The sequence below is a fragment of the Pogoniulus pusillus genome, chromosome 1 (genome assembly GCF_015220805.1).
Source record: "Pogoniulus pusillus isolate bPogPus1 chromosome 1, bPogPus1.pri, whole genome shotgun sequence".
In the NCBI taxonomy this organism is placed as follows: domain Eukaryota; kingdom Metazoa; phylum Chordata; class Aves; order Piciformes; family Lybiidae; genus Pogoniulus; species Pogoniulus pusillus.
This window is the reverse complement of record NC_087264.1, coordinates 21,175,446-21,198,887: the sequence shown is the minus strand read 5'-3', so window position 1 is coordinate 21,198,887 and position 23,442 is coordinate 21,175,446. Positions and strand designations below refer to the sequence as shown.

The window sequence follows — 23,442 nt, the reverse complement described above, 5'->3', positions numbered from 1 at the left end:
ATGATTTTTGTTCTCTGTGGTGGAGCAGGCATGTTGAAGGGAATGGAAGAGATGACCTCTGTCGTCCTGCCCTTTCAGCTGATTGCTCTCATTATTCCCTCACAGCAAGCTGGTCTTACTCTGGTGTTGCCACCGCGAAACTGGGGCGCTGGGGTCTGTGCCTTCCCTCCCTCAGCAGCGAGCAGGAGTCAGTGGACTCCAGGATTTGCTCTTCAGTTGTTGCTGGTGTTCACAGGACCAGATCTGGTCTCCTGCCGCAGCACTCCTGGCAGCCAGGAACGTGCCCTTCTTCTTGTTCTGAAGCTCTTATCTATTCGCCTCACTGGAAATAATTTGTCACCTCTGTGGGCTTGCAGTGAGAACTGAGTGTGGGAGCCAAGCCGGAGGGAAGCCAGGCTGAGGTGGGTGGTCTGGGAAATCCTCCTCAGCAGTTCGCCAGGGCACGTAGCAACACCTCCGCTTCCGCAAGCCTCCCCACAAGGACACCGACCCTGCCGCACAAAGCAGCATTGAGGAACTTGCTCAGGAAAGGGCACAGATGGGGTCCTGCCCGTCCAGGAGGACCAGGCATCCTGCCAGCCGGCACACTGCTGCGCGGCTCCAGAACAGGATGTTCTGTACATGTGGGTGTTGCAGGAACACAGCAGCCCCATCACCACCACAGTTTCCAGCCCCTCAACAGGCCTGAGCGCATCCAGTGCCTTTCTGTGCCAGCCCTGGCTGCTGCGGGCTGCGGGGCACCGTTGGAAGGGGCTGTGCTGGGACTGCCTTAGCAAATCCTCCCTTGATGTGCTGCGGCTTTGCCCCTGCCGGGGCCTCTTGCCTGTTTGTAAGGGTGCCACAAAATGCAGACTCCCCCTGAAGCTGCTGGAGCAGACTTGGTGCCAGCAAGCCCCGAGCTTTGACAAGCCTTTGCCCGCTCCTCCTCACCTGCCAGGGCCACGCAGAGGGTCCCTTACAGGCACTGCGCTGGAGGGCAGGATGTGGCTGAGGCACACCTCCATCGGCTGTGCTACTTGGTGAGACTGCAGTGGCACCCGGGGCACAGGGGAGGGGATGAACAAACACAAGCAATAGGCTCTCTGACTGTTTCCCCTTTTTCAGGATGATGTTTGACAGCAAACTCCCTACCTTAACCTTTAGTGAGACCTGCACTGTGGGACGACAGAGATAGAGAGCCCTTGGAGGTGTCTCGATGTGAAGTGGTTGTTCTTTGATAGCTCTGTCATCTGGCCCGTGCTGAGCTCATGGTGGGTCTGTAGGACACAGCTCAGGCTTTTCATGTTACCTCCACTGATAAAGACAGATTAGGGGGCCAAGGGCACAGACTGGTACCGCTGTGCTGGAGCTCAGGGCACGAACACCCTTGTCTCCTCGCCTGGCACTTGAGACGTGTCACTCGCATCTCCTTGTAGCTGTGTTTGAGACCATGGAGGAATGTTTTTGAGACCATGCTGTTCAGCAAGTCTTGGCAAGCAGTGTTTGTCTTTCAGGCCTGTGGATGCCAAGTGAGGACAGGCAACCCACTTCCTGAGCCAGACATGCTCTCCCTATCCCACAGTGACCAGCAGCCCAGCGGCAGCCTGCAGCAGGGGCAGTTGGCTGCTGCTGGGCACAGAGTTGATACTCTCAGAGGATGAGAGAGCTGTAGCAGGCTGGAGCATGCTCTGGATACCTGACAGCACCAAGGAAACCTCATCAGCAAGTCCTTCCCCTTGCCACTGCTGCATCACAAAGGTGAGTGTGTGTGGTGGTGGAGAGGGATAGACTTGATTCTGCCCCTGGGGCTGCCATCTTCCTGGGGTTCAGCAGTAGCTAGGGGTGAGAGGACACACCAAGGAGCTGGCAGTGATGGTGCACATTCTCTGTCCCTCCTTCCAGGACCATGGCAGGTGGGAATGCTGTTCTCAAAGCTGTGTGGAGCTGCTGGCTGCAGCTGGCACACAGCTGGATTTGCTTCTGCCCTGGCTGTGCCCATCAGGCACACCCTCCCTTAAAAACTCACAATTTACTGCTTGTATTCAGAAAGTAAATAATGCTTACCTTTAACCCCAAGTTTAAAGTCTCCCCATGCTGAGGAGACCAGGGGCCAGATTTGGGAGTAAGCAGAGTTTTCCTTAGGAGAAAATCTCAGACAGCAAAGTCTCCTTGGCCCAATGGGAGTCAGAAACAGAAGGCTGGCACCTAGGGGGCAACAGCGCTGAGTTCCTCAACTCCTACTCCTGTCCAGGGCAGTGCTGGGCTCCCCACTGGGGGTGACAGCAGTCTTGCACAGTTGACTTTGTTCCATCACCATGAGTTGCCTGTGCAGGATGGCAGAGAAGTCCCTCTAATGACTTTCCAAGAGATTTCTGATCATGGCCACAATAACCCCAAGCAGCACTACAGGCTAGGGACAGAGTGGCTGAGAGCAGCCAGGCAGAGAGGGACCTGGGAAGATTGGTAGGTAGTAGGTGAAGATGAAGCAGCAGTGTGCCCAGGTGGGCAGCAGATCCAATGGCATCCTGGCCTGGCTCAGGAACAGTGTGGCCAGCAGGACAAGGGAGGTTCTTCTGCCCCTATGCTCAGCATTGCTCAGGCCACACCTTGAGTACTGTGTCCAGTTCTGGGCTCCTCAATTCAAGAGAGATGTTGCAGTACTGGAAGGTGTCCACAGGAGGGCGCCAAAGCTGATGAGGGCCTGGAGCACAGCCCTGTGAGGAGAGGCTGAGGGAGCTGGGGGTGTGCAGCCTGCAGAAGAGGAGGCTCAGGGCAGACCTCATTGCTGCCTACAGCTACCTGAAGGGTACCTCTCCTCACAGGGCTGTGCTCCAGGCCCCTCCCCAGCCTTGCTGCCCTTCTCTGGACCCCTTCCAGCACCTCAACATTTCTCTTGAATTGAGGAGCCCAGAACTGGACACAGCTTCCAGTCTTCGGAGACCTCTCCAGTGTGCCAAGACTGTTGCTAAATGATGGGTTGGGCTCTTCTGCCAGGCACCCAGCAACAGAACAAGGGGACACAGCCTCAAGTTGTGCCAGGGGAGGTCTAGGCTGGATGTTAGGAGGAAGTTGTTGTCAGAGAGAGTGATTGGCATTGGAATGGTCTGCCCAGGGAGGTGATGGAGTTACTGTCACTGGAGGTGTTCAAACAAAGCCTGGATGGGGCACTTAGTGCCATGGTCTGGTTGCTTGGCTAGGGCTGGGTGCTAGGTTGGACAGGCTGAGCCTGGAGGTCTCTTCCAGCCTGCTTGATTCTGTGGTTTCAGCTCTGCTGATGAAGTTGTTACCATCTTGCATACTGTGTCTGCCCTTTGTAAGTGTAACCCAGCTCCAAATAATTGCTTCCCCTGGGAAGCTTTAGAATCGTTTATTTGCTACCGAAACCGTTCAGTCTTTCTGCTGTGCTCCTGCGCTGCTTTTCCTGCAGCCTTACGACTGCCTGGGAATTGATATCCGCTGTGCCTCAGCAGGGAGGCTCACACTGGCCGATGTGGTGAGGACGGGAAGGACAGAGAGCTGAGGAAAACCTTCTCCAGATCACGCCAGAGGCTGTGTTGCAAGCGAGGAAACAAAGACCCCCGATGGCAGGTTCAGCTTGTCTGCCTTCAGACCCCTGCTGTAACTGTGAGCCCCTCTGCTTCTGCGCGTCGCGATCCAGCAGCGCCCCGGGGGACGGCTCCTTTGTCTCAGCGCAGACTGCGCCGGCAGGGAGCCAGCGGAGTGGTAATTCAGCAGCATTGATTCTTCTCACCGCAAGGCCAAGGGCAGCACCTGCTGGATAATCGCTCTCTTCTCGCTCTGCCTTGCGGCTGATGAGCTGCAGACAAACCGTCAGAGCCATGCCTGAGGGAATCAAAACGCAGGCCCTGCTGTTTGCAGCCGAAGATCTGGGAGGACCCCGGGAGAGTCACGCAGAAGAGTTTCGTTTCCTCCTTTGCTGCATTTTGGCAGCAGAATCAGGAGTTCCAGAACAAGGGGGTAAAAATGTAACTGCGAGGGAGGGCTGTGGATGCAGGGGCACATGGCGCTGAGATACCTCTGAGGTGCTGGAACTGGATTCTCTTTCTTACTGGTGCACTAGGCAGCTGGTTTGGTTGGCTTATCAGTTGCTGGGCTGGTCCTCACAGGGGTGAGCTGAGAACCAAGGATCGATGCATTGCAATCGCCCCCTGTAATTGGCAGAGACAATTACATTAGGAAAGGGTGGTGAGACACTGGCACAGGTTGTCCAGGGAGGTTGTGGAGCACAGAATCACAGAATGTGGTCTCCACAACCTCCCTGGAAGTGTTCAGGATCAGATTGGATGAGGCCTTGAGCAACCTGTTCTAGTAGGAAGAGACCTTGCCTAGGGTGGGGGGGTTGGAACTGGATGAGCTCTGAGGTCTCTTCCAACCTAAACCATTGTACGATTATGAGAGGTCCAAGGGCACTAAATGCTTCTTCCTTCGTTTCTTTTGTTCTGTGTTTGTACGAAGTCTCCTTCAGCATCTTATACCGGGGATTTTCCGGTCAGTTCACCCTTGCATCCTGAGCTTCCCCACAGGAGCACAAGTCCCCCCGGCCACATCTTGTTGCTGACCCCCGCGGTGGAGAAGGAGGGAGGCAGCAGGGGTGAAGGGAAGCAGCCATTGCAGCCTCCCTGCGGCAGCGACACGACGCAACCCGAACCTCCTCTGTTGGGACACAGACAGGTAGGTGCCGTGACACCTAACTGACCTCCGGCTGGTGCCGCCAGGATCGGTCTCGTCTTGTCCCGAAGCTGTCCGGGAGGGTCTCCGCTGTCACCCAGCGCTGGCTCCTCCCCGGCTCCGCTACTGCTTGCCGAGCCCACCCTGGCGGTCCCACAGCGCCGCCTAGCGCTGCCAGGCGCCACACGCAGCTTGCATCGCAGAAGGTGATGGCATCAGAGGGTCACATACACGAGAGCTGATTCTTTCAGCATCGGCTGCAATCTGTGGCACGTCACCCCATTCAGACACTTAGATATTCAAGCCCATGTTTTGTTATTACACTTAGGATGCTAGAACATGATTTGGGGTGAAAGGAATACATTTCAGAGATAATTTTGCAGGCACGAAGTGTATGGGCTTTGGTTATGGTTAGTAAAGTGATTATGGTTTTGTTCTGCCTTGTGTTGGAGTGCTATCAGTTGATCCTGCCTCCTTTCACTCCATTTGGATTTGTGCTTTGTTCTATTAATGAGGACTTAACCTGAAACTTTATTAAATGGCATGTGATTGACTTTCTGTTAAGTAATAAAGAGCCACAAATGTATTGAAGTCTACTTCAAAGCTCCAGAGCTTTGTACTGCCAGTGTCTCCAGCAACTTGTACTGCCAATGGTCTCCAGCCATGAAGTTAAAGCTTGTTCATCCTTGCTAAGATACACCAGTGTGTGCTGTGGCCATGTTCACTCCAGGGATTTTTCTAAAGCCCAGTCTGCTGACGCCTGATACCAATATGCCTGCAGACTTATTAAGACTAGCTTCAGCACAGCCTCTCCCTTCAAGCTAAGAAGGGCCAAGTATATAAAAATTTCACTAGAAACAGGAGATTAATTTATCATATCAGCTGCAGCTGCACAGTGTAGGAAAGTCTGCCCTCTTTCCCCTTTGCTTAGCCTTGGAAGGCTACCAGGAGTTTCATCAAGGTATGCAAAGGGTGTTCAGAGCGCCACTTACAGGTACTATTCCAGCTCACACTGTCGAAGGAGCACAATGCAGCATGTAATGATTTCCTCAGGTGAGTATATTTACAGCTGAAGACCTACCTAAGATTTGTGCTGTAGAATTTGTAGGCCCAACCCCTGCCTACACAACGAATGAAAAACTTAAGTTACTGAGCCTAAAGCATCTGCTAGTGTGTTCATTCTGCATCCATGCTGACCCTGGCAGCTTTCATTTAGGATCCTCCCTCTCTGCTAAAAGTGGTTCACTTAACCTGGTTAGAAAGCTGCTAGCTTTGTTTTTGTGGTCTGCCCTAGTGCTTTGTGTTCCCTGCCATTTTCTGCAGAAAAGTAATCTGCCATGATGCAGCCAGCAGAGGAAATCGAAGGTACAAGCTAGGAATCAAGCCCATGTTGTTCTGGTTTTCACAGGTGAAAGACAACTCGAAAGATCCTTGTTCTAGCAACTGTGTCTCATTGAACAAAGGCACAGCACCAGAAGACAACCTAAACCATCCGTTAAAATGTCATGCACAAATGTGTTACTGCATTATCATAGAATCATAAATCATAGAACCAACCAGGTTGGAAGAGACCTCCAAGATCATCCAGTCCAACCTATCCCCCAGCCCTAGCCAGTCAACTAGACCATGGCACTAAGTGCCCCAGCCAGGCTTTTCTTGAACACCTCCAGACATGGCGACTCCACCACCTCCCTGGACAGCCCATTCCAATGCCAATCACTCTCTGGCAAGAAATTTCTCCTAACATTCAGCCTAGACCTCCCCCTGCACAACTTGAGACTGTGTCCCCTTGTTCTGTTGCTGGGTGCCTGGGAGAAGAGGCCAACCCCCATCTGGCTACAATGTCCCTTCAGGTAGTTGTAGACAGCAATAAGATCACCCCTGAGCCTCCTCTTCTCCAGGCTGCACACCCCCAGCTCCCTCAGCCTCTACTCATAGGGTTTGTGTTCCAGGCCCCTCACCAGCTTTGTCACCCTTCCGTGGACACCTTCCAGCACCTCAACATCTCTCTTGAATTGAGGAGCCCAGAACTGGACACAGCACTCAAGGTGTGGCCAGAGCAGTGCTGAGTACAGGGGAAGAATAACCTCCCTTGTCCTACTGGCCACACTGATCCTGATGCAGGCCAGGATGCCATTGGCTCTCTTGGCCACCTGGGCACACTGCTGGCTCATCTTCAGCTACTATCTACCAGCACCCCCAGGTCCTTTTCCTCTTGGCTGCTTTCCAGCCACTCTATCTCCAGCCTGTAGTGCTGCTTGGGGTTATTGTGCCCAAAGTGTAGAACCCTGCACTTGGCCTTGTTAAATGTCATCCCGTTGGCCTCTGCCCACTCATGCAGCCTGTCCAGGTCCCTCTGCAGGGCTCTCCTACCTTCCAACAGATCAACACCTGCTCCTAGCTTGGTGTCATCTGCAAACTCACTGATGCTGGACTCAATGCCCTCGTCCAGATCATCAGTAAAGATATTGAACAGGACTGGGCCCAGCACTGATCCTTGGGGAACACCACTGGTGACTGGCTGCCAACTGGATGTGGCACCATTCACCAGTACTCTCTGGGCTCTGCCATCCAGCCAGTTCTTGATCCAGCACAGAGTGAATCTGTCCAAACCATGAGCTGCCAGCTTGGCTAGGAGCTTGTTGTGGCAGACAGTGTCAAAGGCTTTGCTGAAGTCCAGGTAGACTCCATCCACAGCCTTCCCCACATTCACCATGCAGGAACCTGATCATAAAAGAAGATCAGGTTAGTGAGACAGGACCTGCCCTTCCTAAACCCATGCTGGCTGGGCCTGATCCCTTGGCCATCCTGTAGGTGCTTTGTGATGACACTCAAGATGACCTGTTCCATGACCTTGCCTGGCACTGAGGTCAGGCTGAGAGGTCTGTAGTTTTCTGGCTCCTCCTTATGACACTTCTTGTGGATGGGTATCACATTGGCCAGCTTCCAGTCTTCAGGAACCTCTCCAGTGAGCCAGGACTGGATACTAAATAAAGAGTAGGAAAAACTTCACCTAAAAAAAAAGAGAAACATCCTTACAATTAATTGCCTTGTTTAGATTAAAAAAAAAAAACAAACAGAAGAGTTACCAGACAGGTACTGTGTGCCAGGACTGATGCTAAGCTGGCCAGGGTTTAACAAAGGCAGATTTCAAAGCCCTTGTGGACAGCCCAGAACTGGAACAGCTGATCAGGACCAAGATAACTAGGGAAAAACAAACAAACAAACAAAAAAACCCAAACCCCACACCACAAAAAACAAGCCCAAACCAAACCAACCACCCCCAAAACCACACACACTTCTTGTGGCATGGGGAACTTTTGTTCATTCCCCAGAGCAAGACAATGCCACTGCTATTTTAAATCCTAGAATCAACATATGGTTTGAGCTGGAAGTGACCTTAAAAGACCATCTAGTTGCAACCTGTCTTGGTTCTAATTTAAATGTCCCAGAGATTCAAATATAGTTGATAGAACCAATAACAGCTTATAGGATGCCCTTCCCTCTTCCCCCTTCTTTCCCAAAAGAAAAGGAATTAGATGGAGAGAGAGGAAAGGTAAAGCAGACCCAAATAAATAATCTCACTGCGATTTGGAAGTTAAAAGGTGAAAAGGTTAACAATAAATAAAAGGTATCTGAGGTAGGGAAGTTACAAAGATATAGGGAAGGGAAAACAAGATACAAAATAGGTAAATATGCAACCCGATTTGATGGCAATGGGTTTGTCCACCTCGTGGGTGTAACAAAGAGCAGCAGGAAAACAGGAATGGTGATTTCTGGTGAGCAGGAAGGCAGGGGAGAGAGAGAGGAACAGGAAGTCCCCCTGCTTTTATGGATCTTAGACAGCAAGGGGGAGTGGGCTAACCACCAGCACCCAGTAGCGTACAGACCCACCCCTGGGGAGGGGGCAAGACCACCTGGGGTCACATTTAAGATGACTCCCCCCAGGAGGGTTAACCCTGTACACAACCTCACTGCCATGGGCAGTGATACCTTCCAACAGATAAGGCTGCTCAAAGCCCCGTTCACCCTGGCCTTGAACACTTCAAAGGAGGGGGGGTGTCCACGTGTTCTCTAGGCAACCTGTTCCAGCCTATCACCACCCTTACCACGAGGCATCTGCTCAAATACCTGCTCAAAATCATTTGAGGTACAAACTGAAGAACACGAGGCCAAAAGAAAATCACTTCTGTAACAGTTTTATTCAAGTCTGTGTGCTCTAGTGTTGAGACAAGGCCTAGATCAGCATTACACTGTAATACAATAATTTTAGCCATTGAACCAAGCCTGCTTGGCATCCTTGGTTTACAATTTACAGTACATCCAAAAAAAAGAGCAAAGAGAAAAGAAATCCCAGAATGCCAACAACTTCCATTAGCTCTTTGCTTCACTTAAATATTGTTCTATAACATAAAATAATTTAATACAAAAAAAGAACTGTAATCCAAATACACTTAATACATTGACACAGAACAGAGGAAAGATACAGTAGAATATGCACAAGAGTATTCAGTTGATGTGTTACCTACAGTGAAACAAACAGGACATTAATATAATTTAACTATTTAAGCCCAAGAGGGTCAGAGGCAACAAGTCCGGGTCACAAATAAAGCTTTTTAAAAAATAATGCAGTCTCCTTTTCCTCTAAGCTTTCTGCTGGGCAGAAGTTAAAGGAAGGCTTCAACAAATCACTTAATTGAACAACATTTCATTACACAAACAAGAAAAACTGGGTGGCCTCTGTTACTTCACTCCACGCTGGGGTACACTGGCATTTGCTAATATAACTGCTTCGCTGCAGGCTCCTCGGGCAAAACACACCTTCAGGTGCTACTTCCATAGCAACAGACTTCTGAACACCGTGAACAGAGACATACAGAGCTCTCCAAAACCAGACTGACAGTCTTCTGTTTTGAGACGAATCCCAGTCCTACAGTTTGGAGCTCCTTATGAAGTACCCAACACCCTCCGACACAGTGATTTCAAGACAAGAAGGAACTAACCCATTATCTCAAAAGGACAGACGTGGGGGCAGGATCTTATACTAGAGTAATCTACTCACCTCGTTCTTCAGATTTACAACACTGTACCTAGGAAAGTCAGGTCACTGATTTTTGCATCTGGCTTTAAATAGAAGCAGGAGCAGATCGACAATTAATAAGGCAAAAAAAGAAGTAGCTTATAAAAAGAGGGAGGAAATACATTCTCTGGCTGAGAAATTCTTGAGTTTTCAAAGCCACAGAAGAGACATTTTTAAAAGCACAGGTATTTTCCCTGATTTTTCTACCACTGTTGCCCTGCCCACTCCATATAAGCCTCTCAAGTCAGGCAAAATATCTCAGGCATTTCCACTTTGTCCTGAATTTATGACAAAAATCATATATACCAGCAGAGAGTCCTGCACCAACAGCTGGCAAACAAGAACCCTAGAACTCTGGTAACAGCGGTGGCTGCTGATCACTGCTGAACTTGTCAGGTCTATCCATTAGCCTGCAGGGATGCATTTTTAAAGTGAGAAAAAACATCCAAGAAAAGGCCTCATGTTAAACTGACATTTGCACACACAACCTCCATGCACCGCTTTCCCAGCTAGCAAGCTGCTAACGCAGAAGTTGTTGGTCTTTCTTCCTGCACCAGAAAATGCTCTCAAAGCTTGCCCTATTCACAGTAAGAATTAGAAGTCAAACAGGCATGGCATGCATGTGCAGTCAAATAGGCATGGAAAGGCCACAAAAGTCATCATCAAACCAACCTTCACCCACGGAGGTGAAGGAACTCTTTCCTTGGTCCTTCACCATTAATCTGTACAAGACAAGCCCCCAGTTTCGATTAAAAGAACTTTGCTGAATTGGGGTCTTGTGCATTTTCACCCACAGATATATTGGTCTACTGACTTCAGTGATGTTTAAGTATGTGACAAAGAGCTTTTTTGAACTGAGGCCTCTTCCCTTTGAACTTGAAAGTTAATTACCCTAGACAGGAGCTTTTACTCCTAGATGTTGGGGGCTGTAGGTGTTTTCCTCTTGTAACTGTTGAATATGCAGAGCATTGGTGCTTACTGCCTTTAAGTGGCTCTAAGTACATTCTCCCCTTGGACTTCAGCAATCCTCTAAAGAGACCTATATTGCACAAGAATGGATTTTTCTTTCTGCAAAGAGGACTGGCCAAACCCAACTGTTTAACTGGCAAACACTCATATGCTTGCTGCCTTTTTCTTTTTAATTTCTATTTTGGGGGGTCTTTTTTTCCTCTGTGGCTTCATCCTTTACAGTCTAGGATTTCTGGATGCGATGGCTGTCAAGATAACCTTGAACACAGAGCAATGGCAGGACTGATGCACTAACATATGCTTGAGATGCAGTGTGAAAAGTCGTCTTGGAGGTATTATAGCTGCCCTTTTTAGGTACAAATACTAACTCTGTTGATGCTGTAAACAGGACTGCTCACTACAGCATGCAAGGGAGAAGAACAAGCCCACTATGAATATCTGGGCAATCACTCAAGGTTCACAGCTTAATTCCTCACTCAGACTGGATGTGAGAGAAAACACATTACCAAAGCAGAGAAGTAGCCACATCCAAGTAACTCAAGAAGTGAACCCATGTGAACCCATGTGAACCCATGCAGTTAAATTCAAGCTGCTCAGTGTGCAACTGAGCTATGCCAAAGCGTAATCAAAGGCCAGGTTTGTTCTGAAACTCAGTGAGAAGAAACCAATTACTACACAGGTTCTCAAAAAAAGGTGTTCATTTATATACTGAAACTTGTTGTTAGCAGCATTCTTACCAATGAGGCTTGGGAAAATACCAGCACATCCTCCTGCTCTATACTGGAGCTGCTGCTAAGAGAACAAGACACAAAAGCATCAGGACATAGAACAATGTTTCTTCTTTCTCAGACTCATATGTCTCTCTAAGACAAGGTTAGCTTTATCCAACCTCAACATCTGTTCTTCAGAGAACACTAAATTGGAACAATAAAGGTAGAGCAGGGAGACAATGTCAATCACTCTGGAATGGCATATATAAATGCACTATTCTGCTCTCACGTGGGGGATTTCAGCCAAATGTAGGTTCTCACTAGTTATCCTGGCAGTTAAAATCTGAGCATGAACAAGACCCTAGAAAAGAATTTCTGAATAATGGAAGACCTTGTCTCCTCATTTTCCAAATCATTTATTTTGAGCAAATAAAACTTTGGCATTCCTCCTGCAGATTTGTTCTAAGCCCTCTTTTGCTAGCTGCGCGTCCATCTGACCCATCAGCTACAGCTGCCCACTTCAAGCTGAGCTTATAAATCCACTACTCCATCCACTAAAAATGTGTGATGGTTTCTTGATATTAGCTGTATTGGGCTGGCTGCACCTAACTGGCATAAAGACACAATAAGGGCTGCGTTAGGATCTGATATGCTAGGAAAATAACACTGTTAACCACAGGAAAACAATCAGGATTGTGTGTAGGTCCACTTTAAGAGCACATGAAATTCTCTCTTGTCTTTAATTGATTTCTCTCCCCAGAAAAAAAATAAAACAAAACAAAAGCAAAACAAGAAAAAAAGGCAAAGCAGACCTCCACTTTCAAAAGCACTGGGGACCAACATGGAATCACATGGACGATCAGCAGTTCCACAGGTCAGAAGCCATTAAGGTAAATATCCTGCCATGTCATTTGTTGTTTGTTTTGAACCACCCACAATAAAAGCAAGTATTAACCTACAAAACTGAATTGCTGGGTTTATTTTTTTCCACCAGGAACTGGCATGTCAAACAGCCAAAGGCAAGTGCTTTTCTCCCAGCATTCCAGACTCAGCTGCTTACCTAGATCAATTCTTACCAAACCTTACCCTTTCCTCTCATTCCATCTCTACAAATGAGGTAGCTCAAGCTAAAATAAAAAGAAATCGACCAGAAATGAAGTAGCTACACATTCCTCCATTCTTTAGAACCCAACTGCCCTACAATGCCAGGAGAGAAACAAGCATCTACTAATCCATCTGTCTTCTGACTGTTTATGACATTAAGAAGGATAATTTCACCTTTCTATTCACTATTTCCTGGCACCCTCAGCTTTCACTTCTCTCAGTTGTGTCTCATGCTTCTACCTTCTCTCCTGGTTCTCAGGGGGGGTTATTGGTGGTGGTTGCTGGTTGGTTTTATAATTATTTTTATTTGTTGATGTGCATTTTTTTTTGTTGATGGTTTTGGGTTGGTTAGTTTGGTTTTGTTATTGTTTTATTTGGTGGTTTAGGTTGGTTTGGGGTTTTGGACACGATTTCGTGACTATAGACTACAGAATGGTTTGGTTTGGAAGTGACCTCAAAGATCATCTCAGTTGGAATGGGCTGCCCAGGGAGGTGGTGGAGTTGCTGTCCCTGGAGGTGTTCAAGAGGAGACTCGGTGAGGCACTTGGTGCCATGGTCTAATTGATTGGATAGGTGATAAGTTGGACTGGATGATCCTGGAGGTCTCTTCCATCCTGTTTGATTCTATGATTCTTAGAAACACTTGGGGTCAATGGACACCTAAACCAGGTATTAGCTTCTGTCTTAAGTTCCCAAGTAGTGTGGTAACAAGGATAAATAACTGATAAAGAAGGGATAGGGGCATAAATCTAATCAAGCGATCATGAGAGCCAGCAATAGCCAACTTCGTTTCACGAGGGTGTGCACACATCTATGCAGAGTGCACAGGGAGGACATGAGATGTTTAATATGCTGTTATTTGGCCTGATGTGTGATGAAGGACACTACAGCACTGAAAGCTACAGACAGGAGTCCCCTCCAAAAACTAACCTCGGGCCCTAGCAAGGAGGCATGTGAAGGCAGCTAGGAGTACAGGATGCACCTAACATGTATGTAGATGTTTCACAGGTTTGAGAAAGCCAAAAAGACAGCAAAATCCAAGCAGTCTAAGAAGTCATTCTCAGTAAGAAAATTATGTTCTAGGTCATTTGGAACCAAAGAAAAGATTTTCTACTCCTTTAGAGAAGATGATGAAATGTGCCTCTTGTATAAAAACACTGATGAAATGCTTGCAACTTTCCAGCTATAAAAGAAAGAGACCTTTGTTAGAGAGGAAAAGCAATAATCCCAGTAGCCCCACCTAGTTGCCAGTGATAAATTACTTCAAAACCAAGCAATGTACCTTCTAGCAAGGGAATTCCTGGGTTTTTTTGGATTTTTACAAAAATAAAGCCAATGTGGACTATTTCAGAAGCTGTATTTATCTCCAACCAATGACAAAGCTGCTTTAAAAAGCTGAGCATGAGCAAAAACAACAATCTTGTTTGAATTGCAGCATGTGACTTGTTACTGGCATGCTCAATAGAGGGAGCAGCAGAATAAGCCATAAATATATTTCCATACTGTGAAAAGTAGGGCTGAAGAAACAAATATAAGACTCTTAACTACACCAAAAAAAAACCCCAAACACCTGAAAATCTGGTTTGGAAAGAGAGAGAAAAAGTGAAAAGGTTGTCATTGACCCTTTTTCTGTCCAACCAGATAAGACACCATTGGCTGTGCAAACCACCATACTCTAATTTCACAGTAGGAGGCTTACTAGGAAAACATAGGAATGCATAATTTCCTAAAGATATCTTGAAGGTACAATCAACCAAAGGTTTATGAAGTCTGAAAGTTATCTTCTGTGACAGCATAAGTTTTGGTTCTCTTTGTACCTAGTGCTGTATCTATTCCTTGTTTGCAAGTACTCCCCACCTGGAGTACTGCATCCAGTTCTGGAGCCCCCATTACAAGAGGGATGTGGAGATGCTGGAGTGTGTCCAGAGAAGGGCCACGAGGATGATCAGAGGGCTGCAGAATCTCTGCTGTGAGGACAGACTGAAAGAGTTGGGGCTGTGCAGGCTGCAGAAGAGGAGGCTCCCAGGTGACCTTCTTGTGGCCTTCCAGTTTCTGAAGGGGGCCTCCAAAAAAGCTGGGGAGGGACTTTTCAGGATATCAAGGAGTGACAGGACTAGGGAGAATGGAGCAAAGCTGGAGGTGGGGAGATTCAGGCTGGAGAAGAGGAGGAAGTTGTTGAACATGAGAGTGGTGAGAGGCTGGAATGGGTTGCCCAGGGAGGTGGTTGAGGCCCCATGGCTGGAGGTGTTTAAGGCCAGGCTGGATGAGGCTGTGGGCAGCCTGCTCTAGGGTAGGGTGTCCCTGGGAATGGCAGGGGGGTTGGAACTAGATGATCTTTGTGGTCCCTTTCAACCCTGACTGATTCTATGATTCTATGACTTGGTAAGAGATCTTGAGAATATTTCAAAGACACATGGGAGAAGTTAGAAAGCAGTAAGTACTTTTACAAAGAATGGCTTAAAAAAAAACCAACAAAGAAACAAACTCATTAGTATTGGCTTAAAAAAACCCTTACAAATGTACCAGGCTATCAATGAATTTTCAGATACAGTATTTGGGTTGGCTCCATATAGCTAATGGGACTCCAGCTCCCATATTCATCCTACAGAGAGAAGTTAAGTTTCAAATAAAGCTTGAGATAAAAAGGTGACTCATGATAGAAGGTTTCCTGTCATTTTCTATTCAACAGAACACTCCAGATGGCAAAGACTTCTTTAATTGGCTGCGACTGCTTCACCTTCAACAGAATGAGAGGTATCAGCCTCATGACAGATTGAAGTGACATCTCTAGGCAGCACTGTCCCTGCAGGCTTAAACTAACAGCATGCTATGAAGAGGAAGGCAACTACTCCCTTACCTAGAGGTACAGAAAACTGCACAGTGAAAGCACACCAAAACACAACAGGTCTTTCCACATCAGTAATGAAAACTTCTCTTGGAAAATACTCATTTTGTTAAAAAAAAAACACACTACAAAAAGAATGTTTTCACTGAGGTTCCCTGTCCCATACTGAGTATCAAGCCACTGCAAGAGTAATATGCAGAGAAACAAAATAAACCCAAACCAGACAAACAAAACAAAAAAACCCTAGCAAAAGTTACATTCACACCTGTGCTAGTTTGAAGCTATCTGGATTATTTTGGTGATAAGAATTAGATGATAGGCTGTGAAAAGGAAATAACAGTGATATTTGCTGCACTCACAGGCTTGCTGAGATGTATAAAAACAAGAACATAAATATAGATAACAGAGTTGTTCTCTTGGGCTCTGGCTGTCTCCTTTCTCTCCCTAACCTGCTGTCTGTGTAACTAATCCTTCTGCTTCCTAACCCCCCTGGCTGACTCTCCAAACTCACCTTGCACATAAGGCAAACTCTGGGATAAGGTAGAGGGGTGGAAAGGAGGTGGAAGGGTGGTTGGGAGCCCCTCCTAGGGACTCTGGTTTCTGGGAGGGCTGCTGTGTTTCTGTATTACTGTTTCCCTTGTGTATTTCTGTCTATAGCTATATATATATTGTAAATATCTGCTTGTATATTGTGCTAAGCTGTAAAGATAAAGCTTCATTCTAATTTCCAGCTTGTCTGAGTCTAGTCTGGGTGATTTCATAAGAGTGAGGGGTCGTGTAACACCCAAACCATCATAACACCTCTGAAAGAAACTGAAAAGACCTAAAATCTAGCAAAACAGTGTTGTGCAATCCACAGGAAGCAACCATATCAGAAAACAATCCATAACTATTATGACATCAGTTCTGACAAACAGCTTTCTTCTCTCTACCCATCCCACACTCAGTTCCACTGAAACCAGTAGAAATGTATTCCAAAATATGTAATTTTTTTGCACTGGTTGCTATCTCTGCTTTCTCCCCAGTTTCATAGGAGAAACAAGCAGGATACAAGGGGAGCATATTTTGAAGGCCTGAAAGCTTTTCTTCTACTTTCTAAACCAGTCCATGAGTTAATTTAATTAGTGATACATTCTGACAGATGATTATTTCAAAGAGAATGCATGTATTTCCAGACCAGAAATCTCACTGCTCAAACTACCAGTTAAAAAACCTGCCACTTCCTCTTTGTGAGCCCTATAATGACCTTGACATATTTTACTCATTCTTTACTATAGACTGCTCAGTGATTTTGTAATCTCATGTTTTACCTTTTTCTAGTTCTAAAAAAGAACAAACAAAAATATAGGGGGGCAACTTCACAGTATCACAGTATCACCAAGGTTGGAAGAGACCTCATAGATCATCAAGTCCAACCCTTTACCACAGAGCTCAAGGCTAGACCATGGCACCAAGTGCCACGTCCAATCCTGCCTTGAACAGCTCCAGGGACGGCGACTCCACCACCTCCCTGGGCAGCCCATTCCAGTGTCCAATGACTCTCTCAGTGAAGAACTTTCTCCTCACCTCCAGCCTAAATTTCCCCTGGCGTAGCTTGAGGCTGTGTCCTCTCGTTCTGGTGCTGGCCACCTGAGAGAAGACAGCAACCTCCTCCTGGCCACAACCACCCCTCAGGTAGTTGTAGACAGCAATAAGGTCTCCCCTTATTCAGGTATTTGGGAACAAACACATTTGTAAGTTGTTGGGTTTTTTTTTAACAGCAAGATTTTCACCATCTTCCTCAGGAACACTGCTAGAAAAGTATGCTAATGGACATGATGAAATCCACACCTCCCTGACAAATGGGAACACCACTAACCAGCAGGGAGGAAATAAAATTAATGTGTTGAGCTGACAGGTTCCTATCTCCTCAGTATCCAGTGTACCACAGCCATGCACTCCTTCGGAGATTTGGAACACCTCCACTCCCACAAGAGGGACTGAAAAAGGGCAACAGACTAAGAAAGGAGCTAAATCAAGCCAGGATGGGATCCACAGAATCATAGAATCAACCAGGTTGGAAGAGATCTCCAAGATCATCCAGTCCAACCTATCCCCCAGCCCTAGCCAGTCAACTAGACCATGGCACTAAGTGCCTCATCCAGGCTTTTCTTAAACACCTCTAGGGACACAGGGAGAGCTAACTTAAACGTGCACATATCCTCCGGGCCTCAGGACACCAGTTGCATCAGCTTTTGGGATCCATGAGGTAAAGTACCAGACAATGCTTTGCCTTGAGAGCCCCCTCTGCCTTGCCAAAAACACTGCTCCCACTGCTTGCTAAAGCCAACAGCCTTCTTCTTACAACAGACTCTCGTCTCTCAGGCTAGCCACAGGGCTCCCTGCTGGAGACAGTCATGGGCTCAAAGACTACCTTGTTTTATTTCACAAGCTAGATTCAATGAAGATAACTGCATCCAAGGTGTGTATTTAAAAACTCCAAATATTATGCTTCTACCTGGTATTTCTGGCAGCTTCATCCAGGGCAAAGATCCTGATCTTGTTACTTTGTGATTTGCCCAACTGAGTTCTTTTGACGCAGCAACGTCCATTTGGTGTCAGGGAAAATGCTCTTTGGAGAAGAGTACTTCCAATAGGTGAAAGTGTTGTATGTCTGACCAAGTGATCATCTGAAATGGGGAACGGGGGTTTGATACTTCACCCTCAGCTTTGCCAAGCTGAAGAGGTGACAGAACAGCTTGGCTTTACAGCTCTCTTGCCTGCTGAGAACTCAACAGAAACTTTACAGTGGATTTCATGAGCGGAACTGCATCCAGTTCTGGAGCCCCCATTACAAGAGATATGTGGATGTGCTGGAGCGTGTCCAGAGCAGGGCCACGAGGATGCTCAGAGGGCTGCAGCAGCTCTGCTGTGAGGATAGACTGAAAGAGTTGGGGCTGTGCAGGCTGCAGAAGAGGAGGCTCCCAGGTGACCTTCTTGTGGCCTTCCAGTTTCCGAAGGGGGCCTCCAAAAAAGCTGGGGAGGGACTTTTTAGGCTGTCAGGAAGTGCCAGGACTAGGGGGAATGGAGCACAACTGGAGGTGGGGAGATTCAGCATGAAGGTGAGGAGGAAGTTGTTGAGCATGAGAGTGGTGAGAGGCTGGAATGGGTTGCCCAGGGAGGTGGTTGAGGCCCCATGGCTGGAGGTGTTTAAGGCCAGGCTGGCTGAGGCTGTGGGCAGCCTGCTCTAAGGTAGGGTGTTCCTGCCCATGTCAAGGGAGTTGGAACTGGCTGATCCTTGTGTTCCCTTCCAACCCTGACTGTCTCTATGATTCTATCAACTGGCCAACTATCAGAAAGTTTAGTAGGCCAAGTTTAAACAATGTGCCCTAGAAAGGTAACTTCCTATTTCACACAAGTAAATTGATTTAAAATATTTCTTTTTAAATGGAGCTATTCCAGGCAATGTCTTTGCAGAGCAGATGATGATTCCTATGACATTTGTAATGGATAGAAAGTACTGCATTTCAGAACAGCTGATCCAGTTTTGCTCCAGACTTTTTAAAGCAATAAGGGAGACTATGAAAAGTCAATAGTTGTAATCTGCTGCTTTTAAGTACCTCTGACAGAGCCTCTGGCCAGGTTTTCCTTGAGTTGGCTTCTGTAGAAGAGCCAAAAGGAAAGATCTGCTTGGATGGAGGTTATCTTTTTTGTTTGTTTGGGGTTTATTAGTTTCTAGATCACAAACTGACTATTAAGAAATGGAAAACATATGGATGAATGCTTAAGAAGTATATAATGCTTAAAGCTCTGCTTTTAACAAAGAAGTCTAAGTTTTCTTTTTAAAGTGTGTTAGCCTCACACAAAAATACCTTGCCTACAGAGTCAACAGTCTGTCCAGCTTCAGCAGCTTGTTTGTCACATTCCATGAAAAATACTGAATGGCATAAGGCTAGTTCTGCAGCACGCAGAGGAAGGCAACAAAAAGTAACTATGCCATTCAATACTGTTCATGGAATGCGACAAACAAGAAATGTGTGACCATTGTACATGAGAACATACTGTCATGGCTTGAAAAAAGGGTGCACTTGACTAATGGTGACATGTTTGGTTTAGCCCTCAAAAGATAAAAAAGCCTTAAGTACAGTACTTCCCCACACATGCTGTTTTTTAACACAAACTCTCTGTGCTAACGGCTGCAAGAAAGTATTTGGCTACGCTGCTTTCCAACAGGACTGGACTGCCCTAGCAGGCTGAGCACTGCATTGACAGCACTGTCAAACCAGGTGTTCACATCCAGTCTGTAGGTTAGCAAGGTAAGCACAGATCTGCACAAAACCAGTGAACAGATATGCTGCTCACAATAATGCAAACTGCCCTGTTACACTCATATGAAGGCCACATCCCTGATCTATAGCGCTGGAAGTGTGGAAGGATGAAGCTCTGACTGAAGCCAGTAAGGAATACCTGTAGCGGCATGGGCACTTCCAGTCTCTGTACAGAAAGCCGTGAGCATCAGCAGCCCCTATTTGTCTGACCTCCTCCTTCAAGACAGGGGTCTGTTCTTGCTCCAGTTAGGACCTTTCACATATGTGCACAGGAATAAACTTTCACATGTTTATAGTGCCTTTCACTCAAAGATCTCAAAGGACTTTATACCTATTACATATGTCCCAACCCCTCCCACTGTGAGGTAGGTATTATTCCTATTATTTACAGATGGGGAAATTCAGGCACAGAGGTTACATTATTTGCCCAAGGTCACACAGTAAGTCAGTGGCAAAATAAAATGATAATCCAGATGTTTTAACTCCCGTTTGCACAGTCCAACTACCTGACAAGCCCCAATTCCAGAAGAGCCTTAAACAAGAATCAGTGTGCATCTTGAATTTGAAGGGCTGCTTCTAAAAAGCATATGAAAGGAGGAAAAACAGGAATTAAAAAACAACAAAACCCACAGAGACCAGCGTGAGTGGACACATAACTTACTTCTGCAAGCCAACACAACTTTAAAGAAAGCTCATACTAATTCCCTTCCTAAAGCTGAAGCAGCTTGACCATGAACCTCGAATACAAGGGGAGGAGAAGGAGGCCGATAGAACCAAAGTTTGAAACAAAAAAGCAAGCTAGAGTGAACAGCTGTACCATAAGCCTTCATCTTTTTGAAAGCACAAGGATGTAGAAAAGAGGGCTGAGAAGCACCTCAAGTCCATCCAACCTGCCTTGAAGCCAGGATCTTCTGCACCTGCTGTTCCCAACAGCCTTTTTAGTCTGCTCCCGGTGGAGATGCCATGCCCTTCCTCTGCAACCTGTTCCACCTTGCACAGCCACATGAGCAAAACAGGACAATCAAGTCTAAAGTGGTTACTTCTGCTCCTTCAGTGGGAGTACCATGATTCCCAGGCCTATCTAATGATCTGAATACATTTCAGAGAAGGTAGTCTCCAGATAGTTACTTGTTTCTGTTCTGGACTCCTTGGGAAAACATCAAACACTGCTGTCTGCTGTAGTGTAATATTAGAGTTTTGAAAATACTGATTAGGACCAAGATAGATACCATTACACTTACTCCAAGTGCCAAATTCTACAAGGTCAATAACAAAGACTTTGATATGGTAATTTTAGCTTGTTGCAGATTCAAACTGCAGTAATAGGGCAGGGAAGACTACAGAAAAACCCCACAGCAAAAGTCAGCAGCTCAGAGTTGCCGAGTTTCATCCAACTGCAGACAAAAATCAGGCAGCTGAACAACACAACTTCAGCAGAGGCAGCACCATATGATCTCTGTAGCATCCCTCCATCTCATCTGTCTTCAAAGTGCATTCTCAGTGCAAAAAGTAGGACTGAATTTAGAGGGGCTCACTATCCCCACTGGATTTCATACTAAGACCAGAATTCTTGCTTGAGTTCATATGCTGCAGCTTTGTGTGTGTTAAGTTCACTTCTGCATAGCGGAATGGTGCTGTCCTGGCTCTGCCCCTCAGCATCTATGTCCAATAGTGTCCGCTCCTCTACAGGAAGACCCACCTGGAAAGGAAGCAGTGCAGGCAGTCCAGGTCTCTCTTCTACAGTGCTGCTGCTACTAGCAAAACAAGAGTCCAGATTGCTTGGAGTATCAGTACTTGAACTGTTGGCAGAAGATTCACCCTTGGCATTGCTGGGTGACACAAACCACCAGGGATCAAGTCGCTGCCGGCTGGCTGCAGGACGTGGCCGGGGAAGGAACTCCAGTGTCTTGGGTCTCTCCAGTGTGGGGTCCTGATGTGCATTCCATCGTCTTGGGGTTGGAGGAAAAACAAGGTTGGGGTCTGGCAGGCGAGGGACCTCATTGGGATCTCTACTTGGACTAGGTGTTTTTACTACACCTACCCAAAACAGAGGATGCAAGAGAAGAGGGAAACATGTTAGATGTCACTGCCCAATGGTTCCAGCTGATCTTAGTTTATTGTATGCACACTGTGTTAACATTTTCAAAGCAAAAAGCCTCCAATCCAGAATCTCTAAAGTCCAGATCTTCAATATTACATCAGTTTGAAGTGAGCAACTGACTTCTTTATGCCTACACTGTTTTCAGCACTTTGCAAGACACCTAGTTCGCTGACCAAGGACAAGCAGCAAGCTTTGCTCATTCTCTCATTTTCTTCAATTTTCAGACTGGCCAGAATGGATTTAACCTCTTCTCAGAGTTGAGGACTCACCAAACCACTCAGGGGACACATTACCCATTCACAGCTCAAATGGATGAGTGAGACCTATGTACAGCAGCATGTCACACTTGTCTGCAGCAAGCAGGATGAACTTCTTGGAAAAGCCAATTAATACTACCTACTATGGATACTTCCTGCTGGTTTTTTGTTTAGGGGTAGAGGATGGTGCTTGGCTTGGGGTTGTTCTTATGTAGTTTGTTTGGGTTTTTCGCTGTTGCTTCTTTCTATAATTTCTAAATTTTCATGAATGCAATTTTAATGAGTATCCTCAGCTGCATTTTACTGCAGACTGCCATTCACAGACAACCTCCTATTTCATTTTACCGCTGGGAAAAATCAAATTAAATCAGATTTTAACTTACTGTTCTCTGAATTACTACGTCGAGAAAACAAGAAAACATTTTTTCATGTTAACAAGTCACAGGCATTCCTAAAGATTCCAACAACGAGACCCCCACCTACCCAGGGAAGTACCTCTTGCTTGCAAAGTAGTATCATAGAATCATAGAATCAACCAGGTTGGAAGAGACCTCCAAGATCATCCAGCCCAACCTAGCACCCAGCCCTAGACAATCAACCAGACCACGGCACTAAGTGGCCGATCCAGGCTTTTCTTGAACACCTCCAGGGACAGCAACTCCACCACCTCCCTGGGCAGCCCATTCCAATGCCAATCACTCTCTCTGACAACAACTTCCTCCTAACATCCAGACTAGACCTCCCCTGGTACAACTTGAGACAGTGGCCCCTTGTTCTGTTGCCACTTGCCTGGCAGAAGAGCCCAACCCCACCTGGCTACAGCCTCCCTTCAGGTAGCTGCAGACAGCAATGAGGTCACCCCTGAGCCTCCTCTTCTCCAGGATGCACACCCCCAGCTCCCTCAGCCTCTCCTCACAGGGCTGTGCTCCAGGCCCCTCACCAGCTTTGTCACCCTTCTCTGGACACGTCCCAGTACCTCAACATCTCTCTTGAATTGAGGAGCCCAGAACTGGACACAGCATTCAAGGTGTGGCCTGAGCAGTGCTGAGTACAGGGGCAGAACAACCTCCCTTGTCCTGCTGGCCACACAGTTCCTGAGCCAGGCCAGGATGCCATTGGCTCTCTTGGCCACCTGGGCACACTGCTGGCTCATGTTCAGCTACTATCTACCAGTACTCTCAGGTCCCTCTCTGCCTGGCTGCTCTCTGCCACTCTGTCCCCAGCCTGTAGTTCTGCTTGAGGTTGTTGTGGCCACAGTGTAGAACCCTGCACTCGGCCTTCTTCAACCTCATCCCATTGGCCTCTGCCCACCCATCCAGCCTGTCCAGGCCCCTATGCAGGGCTCTCCTACCCTCCAACAGATCAACATCTGCTCCTAGCTTGGTGTCATATTAAGAGCAA

At 47.0% G+C, this 23,442-nt stretch overlaps 1 protein-coding gene across 4 annotated transcripts in view; it reads right to left on the bottom strand.

The window, feature by feature from the left end:
• Positions 1-7,621: 7,621 nt before the first annotated feature.
• Positions 7,622-23,442, bottom strand: part of MAP3K9 (mitogen-activated protein kinase kinase kinase 9) — a 77,446-nt gene continuing 61,625 nt past the window's right edge. For 3 of the 4 annotated variants that reach the window (XM_064143404.1, XM_064143416.1, XM_064143425.1), the window contains one exon: positions 14,796-21,720. In XM_064143404.1, coding sequence (XP_063999474.1) covers positions 21,239-21,720 — 482 coding nt within the window. In that variant the 3' untranslated portion in view covers positions 14,796-21,238. Of the gene's footprint in view, positions 7,682-14,795; positions 21,721-23,442 lie in introns of those variants that run through there. The other variant, XM_064143407.1, reaches the window with a different exon arrangement.